We start from the raw sequence: 13,266 nt of genomic DNA on the forward strand, positions 1-13,266 counted from the left end.
AATACCCAAAAATAACTATTCCCCCTCTCATATAGTGATGGGGGTTGGGTGGGGTATGTCAAAGAGACAGAATCGAATATGATGAAAGGCCAAAGCTAGCACAGTTTGAATGACTGACATTTGTTTCAGAAGCTAGCCTGTTTATTGCTAGTTTCCTCTTTTAGATACCAAAACAAGTTACAAGAAATAGTTTCCCTCTTTTGGAGAATATTATTTAAGTAAGCTTTTTTCTTCTTTGACAAGTGTCTTTAGTTCTGTGTTTTGGATAGCAATTTGATATGTGAAGTTCATTTAATCACATATTTGAAGTCTCATTATGTCAACTTTTAAGTTTTTGCTTTTTTTGTTGTTGTTGAACGTTGTTGAAGCAAGCTAACTTTTTCTGTTGTTGTATTACTATATAACTTTATTGGTATTGAAGCTAAAAATTATTTGAACTTTCCCCTTACTCCCATTTTCATTGAAGAGAGATATTTCAACGCAGGAATTAATAGATGTAACTTGTTTCCCTCAGATTCTCCCGAGAGTGATATGCCTATGGAGATCACCACGGCAGAGCCCCAAGTTTCTGAGGCAGTCTACGACTGTGTTATTTGTGGGCAGAGTGGCCCTTCCTCTGAAGACCGCCCTGCGGGATTGGTTGTATTGTTACAAGCATCCTCAGGTAAAATCGAAGGAAATTTTTGATGGGAACATTTTAGAGCCAAAGTATATGTATCACATTAACAAATGTGTCTATTAAATGAAAGTTTTATTTTTGCATAATTATAGTTAGAATCAAATAGCAAAGGTTATTTTTAATTATTATTACTTTTTTTTACAAAGGTTCTTTATCTAGTTTTATGTTGCTGTCCTGGATATGAATGTTTGAAGAATCTTCCAGCAGTTCCCACTGTATGTTACGTGTGGAGTTGTAATGTTCTATCACCAGTGATAGGTGATGAGGAACTTGAGCTCAACTTTCTGGAAGTTTAATCATTGGTGAGGTTTGAAAGCTTATCAAGCTTCCAAGTGTAAATATTCTAATTACCTGGAGCAAATACAGGCAGATCTGGCCTTATTTCTTGTACTATTGGAAGCAGTAATTCTTGAAACAGACTACGGATTGATAAGCTTGCCAATCTGTACTTTAATAAAAATTTTTAAAATTTCAGTGGTTTGTCAGAATACTTTTATCTTTTCTCAAATCGAAGTATTTTGAGGTGGTGATAACTCTTACACATTTTAGGCCTAGTGAACTTCATCTTCTCCCAACAGTTGTAAATTAAGCAAAGAGAAAAATTTGTTACATATTTATTCAGAAAAGTTTTTTCTAGATTATTTAATTCATAAATTCATATGGTAAAATAAAATGAGTTAAATTATTAGAAAATCCTGAGTTAGGTATTGTTTGACTTTTCTGGTCTAACTTGAGACCTTCTTTTAAAGATCAGTATAGAAATGATGCTGACTTCAGAGAATTATTGTATTGATAATATGAGCAAAAGGATGTAATTTGTAATAGTGTGCTCAAAATTCTATTGTCTTTTACTCGTTTGTTTTGCTTACTTTATACTTGTAGGGTTATTTTTTGGCATTTTATGTTCTCTTGTCTCCTATTCCTCCTATACAGTTTGCTCTTTGAAGAAACTGGACCATTCGAGAGCAGTTTGGACTTTTCTCAATGTATTCCCGTGATGTTTAGCATGTTCCCTTGTCCCCTCTGTTTTCTCTGTTAGTAATGAATGGTGATTACTGCCCAGCTTCATCAGGTCATCAGGGATTTTAAGGTTTTCTTTGTTTATTAGCTGAAATACTTCTCTAAAAATGTTTACCTCATCAGTCATTTTTGATTGCTCTGAGATGCAATTATACAGGAAAGTAAGATTTGCTGTATGTTTCCTTTTATTGACTAGTGATCAAAATATTGAAGTAATGGTTCTTTAGCATTTTTTTACAGATAATTTTTGTATATCATTATGAACTGTTTTGTTTCATTTGATTTCTTATTTATGTTCATTCTTCTATTTTTGTTCAATGAGAGCTTCTTCAGGTTTTCTCCTGAATCCTTTTGCACAAATCAGGTTTCATACCATTTTCTGGCATGGTAAATTATACTAAAGTTTTCTTATGCATTTTTTTGCCTTGAAATGGACCATTCTCTGAAGAGCATTGTTTTTTTAGTGGGAAACTATTCAGAGGCTGAGATCTGGGTGGTAGCTGTGCTTATTGCTCTAGATATTTTTAGCATCCACTCATTTCTTATTGGTCTCTATTTGTAAACATGTATTAAAGCTGCATGCTTCTGTCCCCTCTTGGTTTTTAAAAACATTTTACTTGTACTTAGAGACTTTTGATTGACTGTTCAAAAGTGCTGCTTAATTTAAAAGGTTTCACAGTAGTTCTCTGTACATTTAAGGGTATTGATTTATGTGTGTGTCTGTTGTACAGAATGCCTATCGTAAGTGTTCCTGATTTCGGGGATTTCAGTTTCTCATGCGAGAAAAGCATAATATTATATAATCTTTCCATTCCACTAATCTGCACAGTCTTTCTAAACCTTCAGAAAAATGCAAAGTTAAAGTCTTTTAAAATATATAGTACTTTTAAAATATATAGAAAGTTAGGCATTTAGCCTTGAAATTGATTGTAGTTGGAATGCCTGCATATAGTGCATATCTCATCTTACTTTACAGATACACTTCAGAGTAACCAAAGCATCTGTATCTCTTGAATAGAAAAAAATTTTAATGAAAACTGTATGTTATAAGAGACTAAGTCTGGAAAAAATACAGATTTACATATATTTAAACTTTGTTTGGAAAGCAGAGACCCAGAAATAGGAAAATCTCCCATCTTCTCACTCATTTCCCTAAATGCCTGCTGCAGTCAGAGTTGGGACAGACAAAGCCTCGGGAGCTGGAAACGCAATCTGGGTCACACATACTGGTGATGTGGAGCCACATACTTTTAGCTGTCACTTTGCTGCTTCCCAGGGTGTATGTTAGCAGGAAGTTGGAATCAGAAACAGAGCTGGAAGTTGATCCCAGGCACTCTGATATGGAAATAGTGTCCTAAGTAACATCTTAAAAGCTGTGTCAAAGCTTGTCCTAAAATACCCATATTTTGTATGTGGAAAAATTCAGCCATTCAGCTAAGAACTTAAGGGACAAAATGGAACTATGTGGAGTAGAGTTTTTTTAAATAATATTAAGTGGTTATTAATTCAAACGTTACTGCAAAGTGTTATCCCCATGGTAACCTTTTAGAAAACAACAATGAAAAACAAAACCACACAAATAAATGAGAAGAAAATAAAAATTATAATAGAAAATTATCTTAATTAACAAAAGAAGACAATAATGGACAAGATAAGGGACATATTGAAAGCTAACAGTAAAATGGAAGAATTAAAACCTTCCTTAATTATTACTTGAAATATCAATGCATCGGTGTCTTCCAGTCAGAAGCAGAGATTACTAGAATGGATAGAAACTTTAACCAACATAAATGCTGTATAAAACTTACACACTTTAGCATGAAAGATTGAACTGGTTAAAAAGGAAAGGTTGGGTCTACGGCCATACTACCCTGAATGCGCCTGATTTCCTCTGATCTCGGAAAAAGGAAAAGTTGGGGTGGTATTTCATACCAACAGTAACCAAAAGAAAATTGAGGTAGTTGTACTATATGACATAAGTTAAATGTTAAATTAATTAAAAAGTGTTACAAGAGGGCCCGGTGCGGTGGCCTAGCACAACCAAGGTGGCTAAAGTCCTCACTTTTGAATGCGCCAGCATCCCTGGGCACTGGTTCTAATCCCGGCGGCCCCGCTTTCCGACTGGCTCCCTGCTTGTGGCCTGGGAAAGTAGTCAGGGACAGTCCAAAGCCTTGGGAACTTGCATCCGTGTGGGAGACCTAGAGAAAGTTTCTGGCTCCAGGCTTTGGATCCGCGTTGCGGTCACTTGGGGAGTGAATTATCAGAAGGAAAATCTTCCTCTCTGTTGCCTCCTCTCTGTATGTCTGGCTTGGCAATAAAAATAAAATAAATCCTTTTTTTAAAGTGTTACACAAGAAAGGGCATAATATGATGATAAGTGGGTCAATATATCATGAAGCTAAAACAATTATAAGCATGTGGACACCAAACAACAGAACAAATATGAAGAAGTAGATCATTTTACAGCTATAGTTAATTCTGTAATTGGAGACTTCCCATGGTTAGAACAAGATGAAAGTTCAAAAAGAAAGCAGCACTTTAACAACAGGATAAAAACAACTAGACCTGATAGACTATGTGAATTCCTCACTTGACAGTGGTAAAACACCCAATTTTCTCAATGGCTCAGGGATCATTCTTCGGAGTGATCATATGTTTGAACACAGACAAGTCTCGATAAATGTGAAATCATCTAAAGACTCTTCTGTGACTACAATAGAATGTAATTAGAATTAATAATAGGAGGAAAACTAGTAGAATCACATTTTAAACAAGAAAGATTTAACAACTAGTGAGTGCAAGATGTGGCAAGTGAAATTAGGTAGTGATTTGAGGTAAGTGAAAAATGAAAAGACAGCATTTGAAACCCGGTAGGATGCTGCAAGATCAGGGAAGGGTCTAGATGTGTGGTATGCCTTTTTTTTTTTTTTAATCACAGATCAATAACCTAAGTTTGTAGTTTAAGGAACTACCAAAGAGCAAGCTCAGCTGTAAGGAAATAAATATTAGAACAGTGGCAAATGAAATCAATGAGCTAAACCAAAAGTTGCTTCTTTAAAAAAATACCAACAAAATTAGCAAATCTTTACCTACACTGACTAAGAATAAAGGAAGATGAAAATAACTAAAGTCATTACTGAAAGTTGGAATTTTGCTATAGGCTTTACATAATTTTTTTGAAGAGTTTCGTTTATTTTTTATTTGAAAGGCAGATTTACAGAGAGAAGGAGACACAGAGAGTGGTCTTGGTTCACTTCCCCAAATGGCAGCAAAAGCCAGAGGTGAGCCAATCTGAAGCAAGCCAGGGGCCTCCTCTAGGTCTCCCACATGGATGCCAGGGCCCAAAGTCCTGGGCCTCCCTCTGCTGCTTTCCCAGGCCATAAGCAGGGAACTGGATTGGAAGTGGAGCTGTCAGGACACAAATTGTTGTACATATGGGATGCTGATACTTTATGTTGAGGTTTCCTGTGAAACCACCATTTCAGCCCAAAGACCTTACAGATTTTTAGAGGATTATGAAAATACTGTGAATAATTTTATGTGAACAAGGTAGATAACCTGGATGAAATCAGTAGTTTCTTAGGGAAACAGAAATGCCTTGAGAAGAAATAGAAACTTTGAACATAGCTGTTAATGATTGGATCAGTAATTTATTATTATTTTAACTTTTATTGGAAAGTGAGATATACAGAGAGGAGGAGAGAGAGAGAGAGGAAGATCTTTCGTCTGCTGGTTCATTTCCCCAAGTGGCTGCAAAGGCCAGAGCTGTACCAATTAGAAGCCAGGAACCCAGAGCCTCTTCTGGATCTCTCACACAGGTGTAGAGTCCCAAGGCTTTGGGCAGTCTTTGACTGCTTTCCCAGGCCACAAGTAAGAAGCTAGATGGGAAGTGGGGCCGCTGGGATTAGAACCAGTGACCATATGGGATTCCAGAGCAGGCAAAGCGAGGACTTTTGCTGCTAGGCTACAACGCTGGGCCAGATCAAGTAATTTATAAAAACCTACTAAAAAAGATGAATGTAGGATCAGATGGTTTTACTGTTAATTCTGTTAATCATTTGAAGAGTTAGCATTGTTTTTGCTCAATTCATTTTCATTCATTCTATCAGTCTACAATTAATGTGATACCAAAGCCAGATATAGACCTTGCAAGCAAAAACACAAGATCATTATCCCTTACAAATATGGATGAAAAAGCCTTCAATGAAATCCTACCAAACTGAATCCAGTAGCATAGTAGAAGGATTATACTTCTTTCTATACTTTAAATATATTTAAACTACTATTGCGTAGGTGTTGCTTTTCCATGCAATCTCACTGCATTTGTTGCTGATGATGTCAGTTAAATTTGAGCATGTAATCTATAGTGTGCCATATTGAGAAGCCACCCAGTTACTTTTTTATTGTTCTTGCTTGAGTTGAATATGTTATCTCTTATCATTATTATCAGTTCTCAAATTCTGTTGAATTTGTCATCAGAACTGCTTCAGGAGTTTAGGAAACTGCTGCTTTATTGTTTGAGCACTTCATAGCTCTTTGTCACATGCAGTTCTGTGCTCACATTGTTATTTCCCAAGCCCTGGTCTCAACTGTTTTCTCCACAGATTTTCCTTTTAGATAACTGGTATATTGAGAAAATGAAGTTGATTCAAACTGGAAAGTCATAGCTTCTAAGCTTTTTCAGTGTACGTATTTAGGAAACCATCCATTCACTCAGCTATCATGTAAATATTGGCATATTTGAAGTTTTATTTAATCCATGAAAGAAAACTAAAATGCCAGTTTTTAAAGGCTTTTAAACATCTTGTGATAGTGGAAAAATAGGATAGTGTCTGGAAAATAACTCCGCTTTTTGTGGTGAATCAGTTCTTTGGGTTAGCGAATGATGGAGATTTTTATCTTTGTTAATGTAGTTTTGGGGCAGTGCCGCGACAACGTTGAGCCAAAAAAGTTACCAATCACTGAAGAGGAGCAGATTTACCCGTGGGATACATGTGCAGCCGTTCATGACGTGAGGCTTTCATTATTACAGCGTTATTTTAAAGATGTAAGTAATTTTTTTATTGACTAGTGTCTGTGGTGTTGATGGTTGCTTCCCTTCAGAGTTTTATTTTGCATTTTACTAAACTGTCAGTCTGATTTAAAATCTGAAAAGTCATTGAAAAATTGTGTATGTGTAAATACAAAGAAATGGAAATCAAAGAGTCAGCATTGTTGTCAAACTACTGCTGGTGATACCAGCATTCCATATTGAATCTTCAGTTCAAGTCCTAGTTGCTCTACTTCCGGTTAACGGTGTCTCAAAGCTTGGAAGATAGATGTTGCTTCCTTAATAATAGGAACTCTTAATTTCTTTTTAAAATTTCTGTGTTACTTTTGATGTTTCTTATGTGAGTTATTGGATAGGTTTTCCTAGCTAGTATTGTTTTTTTTGAATCTACTGTATTCTGAATTAAATTAACAATAGGTTAAAATATAAAGTATTATTTCTGTTAGTAGTGTGGGATGACTATCTTTATAAATTTATGGATATAATGTCTCTTGTCTATAAATCTGCTGTTTTACAGGGAAACGGATATTGGATAGGTGGAAAATAGAGTGTTTAATTGGAATAGATAGCAACTGACCTAGTGATGGGAAAAACCAAAGTCTAATATGGTTTTGTAATAACATTGGGCTGAGAATAAAGTTTCTGGTGGCTTCTTGGGATGATTGTTGTAGATAAGAAAGCAGATATAGATCAGAAAGCATGCTAAACCAGAAAAAGGATGTTAGGTCCCAGTTGTACCATAGGTGACCATAGGTAACCTTGAATGTATCCCCGAAACACTCAATTTCCTCATTTGTGCAACAGGCTTATTAGTGGTCTTTAATACGGTAACTTATCCATTTAAAAGTTCTTTCAGGTCACTTTATATCTAATACAGGTCAATATAAATGTTAAGAGATTTTTAAATATTTAAGCAAACCACACCTAGAAGAGCTCAGGTTAGACATTGTAAGGCAGTTTGGGTTAGGTATTACACACTCAATTTCCATATATTCTTAGAGATTTTTTCTTTCTTCTTTTTTTTTTTTTAAAGGTGAATTTAAGTGAAAGAGTTCCAGATAGAGAAGGGGACACACACACACACACACACACACACACACACACACACACACACACACACAAATCTATCTGCTGGTTCACTCTTGAGATACATGTAGCAGGTAGGGTTGAACCATGCTAAATGCAAGTCCCAAAGCCTAACCAAAAAACAGTTGATTCAATCAAACTATGGCGTGGATTTAAGACCATGATAATTTAGATGGAAGGACCTAATAAGAAAAAGTAGGGTGTGTATATATAGGTATGTGTGTATTTTTAAAAAAGATTTATTTATTTGAAAGTGAGAGTTGAGAGAGGAGGAGAAGACAGAGATCTTTCATCCCTTGATTCAATCTCTTAAATGGCTACAGTGGCCAGGGGTGGGCTGGGCTGAAACCAGGAGCCAGAGGCTTTATGTGGTTCTTCTGTGTGGATGCAGAGGTCCAAGTACCTGAGCTATTTTACGTTGATTTCTCAGCTGCATTAACATGGAGCTGCATCAGAAGTGGAGCATCTGGGACATTAACTGGTGCCTTTGTAAGATACCAGCACTGTGGCAGACTTTATCCATTTTGCCACAATGAGAGCCTTGGGTATCTGTTTTTTAATAGTTAGAATAGTTATTTATTTCTAGAAAAAGGTATATATATATATACATTTTTAAGATTTATTTATTTTTATTGGGAAGTCAGACATACAGAGAGGAGAAGAAACAGAGAAGAAGATCTTCTGTCCGTTGATTTACTTCCCAAGTGACCATAATGGCTGGAGCTGAGCCAATCTGATACCAGGAGCCAGGAGCCAGAACTGCTGCCACACAGGTGCAGGTTCACAAGTCCTCTGGCTGTCCTTGACTGCTTTCCCAGCCCTCAAGCCAGGAGCCAGTCGGGAAGCAGGGCTGCAGGGTTTAGAATTGATGTGCATATGGGATCCTGGCACGTGCAAGGTGAGGACTTTAGTTGCTAGGCTACCGTGCTGGACCCAAAAAAATCTTTTTTTGGGTGGGTCAGTGTTGTGGTATAATGGGATTAAGCCATCACTTGCAGCTCTGCTGTCCCATATCATAATGCCAGTTTGAGTCCAAGCTGCTCAGTTTCCAAAGCAACATCCTGCTAATGCTCCTAGAATATAGCAGGTGTTGGCTCAACTACTTGGTCCCCTGCCATCCATGCAACAAAGAAGGATTTCCTGTTTCTTGGCATTGGTCTGGCTCTGCTTTCCCATATCTGTCCCTCCACTTCTTCTCACAACTCTGTGTGTGTGTGTGTGTGTGTGTGTGTGTGCGCGTTTTTCTCAGGCTTTAAGATAAATACCCTGAAAAAAAAAGATTTTTAACTGGATAAGTAGTTTTAGAGAGACAGAATATTCCTCCTGCTGGTTACTCCCCAGATGACTTCAGTGGCCATGGCCAGGGCTGGACCGGGCCAAAGCAAGAGCCTGGAGCTCCATGTGGGTCTCCCACATCAGTTTCTGGTGCAGTAGCAGGCAGGTGGATTGGAAATAGATTAGCAAGGAGTCAGTCTGTCACTCATGCAAGATGCCTGCATTGCAGGTGGTTACTTAACCCACTGTGTCACAATACTGGCCCTGTAGATCTTATTTTAAGAAATATTTTTTGTTTCTGTTGGTGATCATGAGTTAAAAAAAATGTTTTTAATTTATTTTATTATTTTAATTCTTTGATCATGAGATTTTTATTCTTGCATGATTTCTTTTGTATACTTGGATGAAAATTCTTTCATGTGCATATAGCATATTCCTTGGATGGCCTGGCGGTCTAGAAACCTCTCAGCTGGTTTCTATGGTCTCCTCAGGTACTGCAACATGCCAGGTGTATTGTGAATGCTTACTGGATTTCCGAGTGCACTACTCAAAACAGACTAGTACAGTTTTATAGCCAGCACAGAAGAGAATGACTGTTGGCCTTGATAGTGATTTTAGACCTGAACTGTGTAGATTCTGTGCTTATTAGGCCAAATGAATACATTGTGTGGAATTGACATGTAGAACTTCAGTTATGAAAGAGTACATTCACTGTAGGAGATGAAAATGTTATATGCATGGGAGATGTGAGTAGAGAGAGAAGAAACATGGACTTTGAAATCAGCCCTGAATAATGAGCTTGGAGTAGACTGAAGTTATTTTGGTAATTTTTCAATCCTCTTCTGGTAAATGAGGTGATCCCTTGAATACTAAGTATTCAAGTTGTGAAGGTTATATTAAGCACTTAGCACCTTGATGGGAGGGTACATAGTTGAAGTGTCCCTACAATACTAGTAAATGTTTTCCTGTATTTTCCAGTCTTGCAGACCCAAATAGGATGTCTGACATTTTATTAATGATTATTTTCAGTTTTGAAAGCAGTTTATGAGGCAAAGAGGGCTATTAATTTATTAAATAATTATCAGCCATTCTAAAATAATCCAGCACCAAAATTTGCTTGTACTCCAAAACAGTGATGAGCAGCCTTCTGTTTTTGTATTTTTGGGGGTTTGTTTGTTTTGTGATTTGTTAACCAAGTTTGCTTATCTCCTGTCAATATTTGATTCATGTTAGTGCACAGTTAGATCATTGTGAAGGGTACTATGTGCTCTGAGGACACTTTTTGTTTTTAAGATTTCTTCCTTTGAAACAGAAAAAGAAAGTGCATGTGAAGCAGTGTCTCTTTTTGCTTGTTCACCCCCTAAATGATTGCAGTGGCTGGGGCTGTGCCAGGCTGGGGCTGAAGCCAAAAGTTAGGAACTCTTATCTAATTCTGCCATTTGGATGGCAGCAACCCGTTCATAGGAAGCTGGAGTTAGGGAAGGAACCCGTAACCATCCCAGGTACCCTGCTGTGGAATGTGGGTGCTTCAACTGGCATCTTAACTCTCAGATCAAATGCCTAACCTAACAGACTTGATTTAACATTGGAACTTTGTTTACTATCATTTTAAAAGTGATTTGATTATCTTACATAGTATATAATTTCTTTCCAGTATGAAAATGGAATACAAAGGTTTGCTTAGTTTCTTAAGCATGTAAGAATATACTGATTGATGCCTCTAACATCTTTCATCATATACTGTCACTCATGTTAGATGTGCCTCATGTTTCTCTTGTCCGTCTATTTAGTGTGTACTCTTGCAAGTGAATTCAATTTCAAGTTCAGGCTTAAATATAGTTTGAACAAAAACCAAATATGCAAACCATCTAGAAAAAATTTTAGGAGGAAAAGTTTAGAATTTAAAATTGTAAATGGAGTTAAAAGACTGGTCCAATAGTTAGGAAGCAGATAGAATCAAAATCATCTGAGAAGTAATGTTATTTGAAGATGATGGTATAATATAAAATGATTTTTGGCTTTCTAGACCTTGAGATCTAAATAGATTGTGGAATTGTGAAGCCTGGAGAAAAGGAAAACTTTGATGAACATGATGGCAATTTTTTGACATTGCTTTTATGTTGTCTGTGGTACCTTAAATTGGACATGGCTGGTGGACAGCTGTTGAGTATTAACACTCAGGCAAGAGCCACCGGCACAGGATAGGTGCAGTTACTAATTAAATCAATAGGGGAGAGAATCATTTTGATTAGAAAAGAATAGCAATGAGAATAGAACCCTGAGACGTGAAAATTGAAGGGGTACATTAAGAGATACTTTTGTCACGAGGCTTTGGGAAGACTAAGAAAAAGAAGGAAAATGAAGAGAAGGTAACAATATAGGAAACAGAGGGAAGCAAACATTTCCAGAATGGACTGGTTGACGTTAGATATCACAGAGCGATTAAGTACAGCACAGAGCAGGTAAAAAGTAGCAAGATAATTATATTTTATCAAATGGAAAAAGTCTAATTGAGGAAAAGTCTAATTTTTTCCTAATAAGCATAAATACTTAGGAGATAAAACTTCTGTTAGGTTTTTAAAAATTGATTTGATATTTGAAAAGCAGAGTATATGGAGGGAAAAAGAGAGAGAGTCAGAAAATCTTCCATTTGCTGGTTCACTTCTTAAATGGCTGCAGTGGCTACAGCCAAGGCCAGATCAGGCTGATGCTGGGGCTGCATCCTGGTAAAATATATCTTCACATTCCTAATTGTGCCCACAAGGTGGCAGTGTCCTAAGCACGTGGGCCATCCTTTGCTGACTTACTAGGTATGCTAGGAGGTAGCAGGTTGGAAAGTGCAGCTGGGATTCAAACCTGCGCTCATGTAGGACACCTGTTTTGCAGGAGAGAGCCTAATCCATTTTACCACAGTGCTGGCTCCTGGTGTTCGAATTTTATATTTTTACTACTACTATCTAGTATGGTATTAAGTTATAACACAAAAAATAACTCCACATTATTACAACATAAAATATACAGATATTTGTATGGATATATTTAGCAGTGTTTATACTTATTGAAAATTAATTACATTTTTGTCTTTTTTTTTTTTTTTTCCTGAAGAGTTCCTGCCTCTTGGCAGTGTCAATTGGCTGGGAAGGAGGTGTTTATGTACAAACCTGTGGCCACACATTACATATAGATTGTCATAAATCTTACATGGAATCACTACGGGTAAGTTGATTGGAGAAAATTCTTAACTATTAGAAAATTCTTGATTAGAGAAAATATATAGATAGATATTAAGTTTTGTAGCTTAAATCTTTAAAAAGCCCAGTTTTTCATCTTCAGTTTGAGGGACTTTCCTCCTTCTCTCCCCCTCTTTTTTATAAATTTAACAAGTGATTTCTATTGCTATAGTTTAATGGAATTTGCTGCTGTATTTGTAAAACAATAATTTTTTTAAAAGATTTATTTTATTTTCATTACAAAGTCAGATATACAGAGAAGAGGAGAGTCAGAGAGGAAAATCTTCCGTCCAATGATTCACTTCCCAAGTGACCACAACGGCTGGTGCTGTGCCGATCTGAAGCCGGGAACCAGGAACCTCTTCTGGGTCTCCCACACGGGTGCAGGGTCCCAAAGCTTTGGGCCATCCTTGACTGCTTTCCCAGGCCACAAGCAGGGAGCTGGATGAGAAGTGGAGCTGCCGGGATTAGAACCGGTGCCCATATGGGATCCTGACGCGTTCAAGGCGAGGACTTTAGCCACTAGGCCACTGTGCCACCGGGCCCATAAAAACAATAATTTTTAACATCCAATCATTTTTGTGATTATTCCTCAGATTTCTTACTTTGACTCATATATACATATGTACATATATATACATATACACGTGAGTCAAAGTGTGTGTGTGTATTTAATCTCCTTTGTGTGTACATCAGCTCTTTCCTAGGCTTGTTTTTTGCTCAGTTCATTTTACTATATAGCTACAAATCATTTAGACTCAGGAAGGTAGCACTACTAGATAAATTATAAGCTGAAGTGACCAGATACTGTCACAAATCAATAATTTTCTTTAACTGTGGCTTAGAAGAGGGTCATGGCCTTTAAATGTTTCTTACTAATTCATTTACCTGTCTTGATTGGTTCCCGCTTTTACTCTCAACAAGTG

At 36.9% G+C, this 13,266-nt stretch overlaps 1 protein-coding gene across 3 annotated transcripts in view; it reads left to right on the top strand.

Annotated features, from left to right (window-relative positions):
- UBR3 (ubiquitin protein ligase E3 component n-recognin 3) overlaps nucleotides 1–13,266 on the top strand; it is a 169,804-nt gene that overhangs the window by 104,039 nt on the left and 52,499 nt on the right. For all 3 annotated transcript variants that reach the window (XM_040971695.1, XM_040971696.1, XM_040971697.1), the window contains 3 exons: nucleotides 515–664; nucleotides 6,613–6,746; nucleotides 12,216–12,326. In XM_040971695.1, the coding sequence (XP_040827629.1) occupies nucleotides 515–664; nucleotides 6,613–6,746; nucleotides 12,216–12,326 (395 nt within the window). The remainder of the gene's footprint in view (nucleotides 1–514; nucleotides 665–6,612; nucleotides 6,747–12,215; nucleotides 12,327–13,266) is intronic.

The sequence above is a fragment of the Ochotona curzoniae genome, unplaced genomic scaffold (assembly GCF_017591425.1).
Source record: "Ochotona curzoniae isolate NIBS_2020 unplaced genomic scaffold, NIBS_Ocur_1.0 contig_2210, whole genome shotgun sequence".
Lineage (NCBI taxonomy): Eukaryota > Metazoa > Chordata > Mammalia > Lagomorpha > Ochotonidae > Ochotona > Ochotona curzoniae.